At 43.1% G+C, this 4,908-nt stretch overlaps 1 protein-coding gene across 1 annotated transcript; it reads left to right on the forward strand.

The window, feature by feature from the left end:
• Positions 1-801: 801 nt before the first annotated feature.
• LOC109775113 (dirigent protein 22) lies at positions 802-3,728 on the forward strand. Its single transcript, XM_020333876.4, has one exon. The coding sequence runs from the start codon at positions 877-879 to the stop codon at positions 1,393-1,395; it is 519 nt and encodes a 172-aa protein (XP_020189465.1). The 5' UTR covers positions 802-876; the 3' UTR covers positions 1,396-3,728.
• Positions 3,729-4,908: the final 1,180 nt, after the last annotated feature.

A 4,908-nucleotide genomic window follows, 5' to 3' on the forward strand; every position in this document is an offset into this window, starting at 1 on the left:
GCACTGCCCAGACCACCATCCCGACAGGGAGCCACCACGCAGTCCGCTTGGAATCAGTCGCCCGCCGAGCCACCTCCGGGCCTCCGGCCGCCATAGCGTGAGATCTGACTGGTAAGACCAGTCAGATCCGGCCTCTCAAGACAGAGCTGCCAGTCAGGGGAGCGCGCGTCCCCAGCATCACCCACAACAACGACGCACGCGTCTGCGCCGCCCCAGGGCATCCCCGCTGCAGTGACCGCGCCCAACCCCTCCGTTGCGCAGCCAAGGGCGCGCGCGCACCAGGCGCTGGACGGGCGCGCGGCCATGCACCTCCACCGCGCCGCCATGGGCGCGAATCGCGCGGATCCGGACGCGCCGACCACAGATCCCAAGCTCCAGCAAGCGCCCGCGGATCTCCATCGATGTGCCGTGAAGCTGCCTCTCTCGACGCACCGTAGTGGAAAGGGATAGCGAACCGCCGCCGGCTTCCTCGGGGCCGGCCCAGACTTTTGCCGGTGGGCGTCCTCTGGCGGCGGCGAGACGGGTGGGGAGGGGGGCGGGGATGGTATCGGCGCTAGGGTCGGGACTCCTCATCATTAGTTGTGGAGCTGCTACTTTTCTTTTTCTCCCATCAGAGGCTTCTAGAGGCACGTTCAAACATGTGAAGGTCTACCTGAGTACTTTCCGTATTGACATCTTTCCTTTCCAGCGAATCCTCATGATAGCAATGAACCAAACACGCAATGCATCTCGTTGAACTGTCAATGCGCCGCGTAACGCACGCACACCTGCTTTCGCGTCCAAGTGCATAAATACTAGCGTACGCATACAGCATGCGTTATAGTCAAATACACACGCATCACAGCAGCAAAACACCACCTACTCAACAGAAAAATCATGGCCTCTGCAGCGCTCTTCTTCGTCTTCCTCGCCCTGGCCACCATGCAGTCGCAGACCGCCTCGTCCGAGAAGGAGACGCACCTCAAGGTGTACTGGCACGATGTGGTGAGCGGACCGGACCCGACGTCGGTGCCTGTGGCGCAGGCGGCGACGACCAACACCTCCAAGACAGCCTTCGGCATGGTGATGGTCATTGACGACCCGCTCTCCGAGGGCCCCGGCCTCAACTCGTCCAGGCTCATGGGCCGCGCCCAAGGCACCTACATCGCCGCCGGCAATGACCAGCTCGCGCTGCTCATGAACATGAACTTCGTCTTCACCGCTGGCAAGTACAACGGCAGCAGCGTCGCCATTATGGGTCGCAACGCCGTGTTCACCAAGGTACGTGAGATGGCTATCATCGGCGGTACAGGCGTTTTCAGGTGGGCCCGCGGGTACGCGCAGGCCAGGACGCACACCTTGGACCTCATGACCGGCGACGCCACCGTCGAGTACAACATATTCATCAGGCACTAGTCTCGGCCGTTGTCAAAGTTTACCCAGAGATAAATACCATGAATAAGAATCGTATGCTCAAGCGATAATATGTGTTGCTTTTGGAAAACCTTTTTTTGATGTCAATGACAACTGATACTGTTGCTGCTTATCTGTTACAAGTCGTTTATCCGCGTGGACTCTCTTTGCCGTTTTATTTTCTTCTTTGTAATAAAATGTTGTCCTGTGCATACTTGATAAATGATAACTCTACTTGGTCTTAATATCGTATCATTGTAGAGGCCCGTGTTAGAATGTATTGTATGTATGTACGGTGTAAGTATAAATCGTATATACACTAGTAGGATTAGCATTGTGTTTCTGTTGTAATCCTCTCGGTAGTTAGATGGTTAGATCGATCCTTATCTCGTATATAGCTTTTTCATGACGATCAATCCATAACCCCAACTACCGAATCCTTGTAACCCAACTCATCTCTATATAAACACGCAATGCATGCGTCTCTGCTGGTGTGCTAGCTCCACGGCCAGAGAGGAAGGAGATGGCACGCAAGGTTGCTGACAAGGAGAGCAAGCCCACTGACGTTCCAAACCCGTCGTATGAGATCGCCAAGGTCCAGGATTCCCAGTTTCTGAGTATTCTTTTCAATTTCATCTCACCTCCTACGATGGTTTAGATCACCCACTGCACCTCGGTATGGAGCAAAATGGACTACATACTGAGAAAAATGAGTGAACCTACGTTCTAAAATATGTCTATATACATCTGTATGTAGTCCATATTGAAATCTCTAAAAAGACTTATATTTATGTACGGAGGAAAGTACCCTTAAAGAAGAAATACAATGAAATAAACACTAAAAACATCAAAAGGAAATGAAGTTCTATAAAGAAGAATGAATTCGTGGCATTAGTATTACCCATTAAGAAAAAGAAAATATAAAACAAACAATGTCCAAATTTACACACAATTTACATGGAAATTATGATTTTTTATAATATGCCAGAACAAGCATATAAAATTGGAATTTTCAAAAAAAGGAAGTTTCCTAAGAAGGAATGTATTAATGGCAATGTTATTACTATTAAGAAAATAAAATAAAATGACACAAACGCTAAAAAAACTAAAATATTGAAGTTTTTCTAAGAATGAATTAGTGGCTTTGGCATTACATTTTAAGAAGAAAGGAACTGAATAGAAACTAAAAAATCATAATAATGAAGTTTTCTAAGAAAGAAAGAAAATGAAACAAAATCAAAATAATGAAATATCTAAGAAATAATGAAACACACACTAAAATAAAATCATAATAATGAAGTTTTCTGAGAAAAAAATTAATTAGTGGTATTGGTATTACCCTTTAAGAAAAAAGAAAATATTAAGAAATAATGAAAAAGTTGCACCCAATTTTCATAAAAATTGCACTTTTTAATAATATACAAGAATAATCACATAATAGTGAATTTTTTCAAAAAAAATCCTAAAAAGGAATTAATTAGTGGCATTGTAATTACCCTTAAAGAATAAATTAAATATAAAAAAATTAAATAGTGAAAATAGTGAAATTTTCTAATAAAAAAATAGTGGCATCAGTATTACCCTTTAAGAAGAAACAAAATAAAAAAAAATTAAAACAGACAACGATGAAATTTCCACACAATATTCATGAAAATCCGCTTTTCTAAAATATGCATCAGTAAACATATTATAGTGGAATATTAGCAAAAACAATTCCTAAGAAGGAATGAATTAGTGGAATTGGCTTTACCCTTGAAGAAGATAGAAAATTAAATAATAAGTAAAGAACTCAAAATATGGAACAAGGAATTAGTAGCAATATTATTTCCTTTAAAGAAGGAAGATAACAAAAAATTGAATAGGCCTTGCACACAACATCGCTCTAAGATTGCATTTTTTAGTATGCAAACAACAATTATATGGTAGTGTAATTTTCACACATAGTATAGTATTTATGTGTATAAATTTACACTCACCCAAAATAAAAAAATACCCACAAAAGAAAAATGAAAACCAACTAACAAAGAAAAAGAAAGCAAAACATGTAAAAACAGAAAAAAAAAAGGGGGAAACATAAAAATAAACAAGGCGATAAAGAGGAGGGTTGGATCTCACAGTTACTAGGCTTCGGCCCAGTAGCAAACCTACTGACCCAAATATGGGGTCAGTCAAAAAAGGAAAACCAGGCCAGCACAACAAGTAACACAGGACGGAAGAAAACGCAGCACGAATCTAAGAGGAAAATCAATGGCTAATAAATTGACCGACCTGGATTCAAAATTCAGGCAACTTACAAGTAGCTAAACTCGATTGATGAAGATGAAGAGAGAGAGAAAGAAAAAAATAAAGAAAGAGAAAAGATGGTCCAGGATGGGCAACGTCTTACGTGGCGGAATGACCAGGCACATCCATGAGCCCTCATACCCTTTCAACATTTGGTCCAATCTGAAGGTTTGCAGACAGGCCGAACGTTTGAGAGGATTTAAGGAGGCTGGTTGTAGATGCTCTTACTCCCTTTGATCCAAAATAAGTGGCTCTGTTTTTCTGGGGAATCTATTACAAGTTTTCGGTCATGTAGACTCTGTTTTTTTTCTTTAGTCTTTTTTTGGGAAAATTTCTTTAATTATTGGTACTGAATCGTTACAGAGGTCGGATACATTGTTATCACCTTGATATTAATATAATACTGTCACAATTCGCATGCATTGCAACGAAACTAAAATATGAGGAGTAAGGTCTTGGCTTAAGAGCATTCTTCAAGTGTTGGTCTAACATGAACGTAGTAGTGTACTTGTTAATTTTTTTTAGGTCCCACATGTATGTAAAAGTACATTTGTTTGTTTATTTCTCTTCGAAAGTTGCTGGTCTCACAAGGTGTATTTTTTTTATTCATAAAGGTTGTTGGTCTCACAAGGTGTGAACTCACCACCAATTTCAGACTTTTTCAAACTTTATAAGTAGGAAAGATAATTAATAAATTATATCCTTATTGTGGCTTTGATTTGCATGTAAATAGACGTTGGGAGATATGCATTTCTCCAACAAGTATTTTCTGACGGGGGGTTACTTTCGAAAAATATTTAGAACCTCCCGTGCATTTTACTCTTAATTGAAATATAACCCACCCCACCTCTCCCTTGATCCGGCTGCATCAGCGCCGTGATCGAACCAAGAAGTCACCACGCCCGATAGGGAAGGCCACGCCAATGCCATGGTAGGGATGGCCGCACCTGACGCAACCAAGATGAGCAGCGGGCGGCCTGCCTTCAAGAGCAGGGCGAGGGCGGCAAGTTTGGAGGGAAGAGAGGGGCAAGGAGGCAGGAGCGCGGGGCTGGGCAAGGAGCTCCGCGAGGACGACACAAGGAATCCTAGCTCGCGAGATGTTAATCGGCAGAGGAGATGGATGCACAAGGAGAGAGAATATAGCGAAACGTTCTCTTTGCGGGACGAGATTAGAAAACAAACCGATGGGAAGCAAGAAAACGGGTGAGAGGTGTGGCAAAAATTAAGAGATGA

This window comes from Aegilops tauschii, chromosome 3 (assembly GCF_002575655.3).
Source record: "Aegilops tauschii subsp. strangulata cultivar AL8/78 chromosome 3, Aet v6.0, whole genome shotgun sequence".
NCBI lineage: Eukaryota > Viridiplantae > Streptophyta > Magnoliopsida > Poales > Poaceae > Aegilops > Aegilops tauschii.

Coding starts and splice junctions, on each gene's coding strand:
- LOC109775113 (XM_020333876.4), top strand. CDS start 877: ATGGCCTCTGCAGCGCTCTTCTTCGTCTTCCTCGCCCTGGCCACCATG.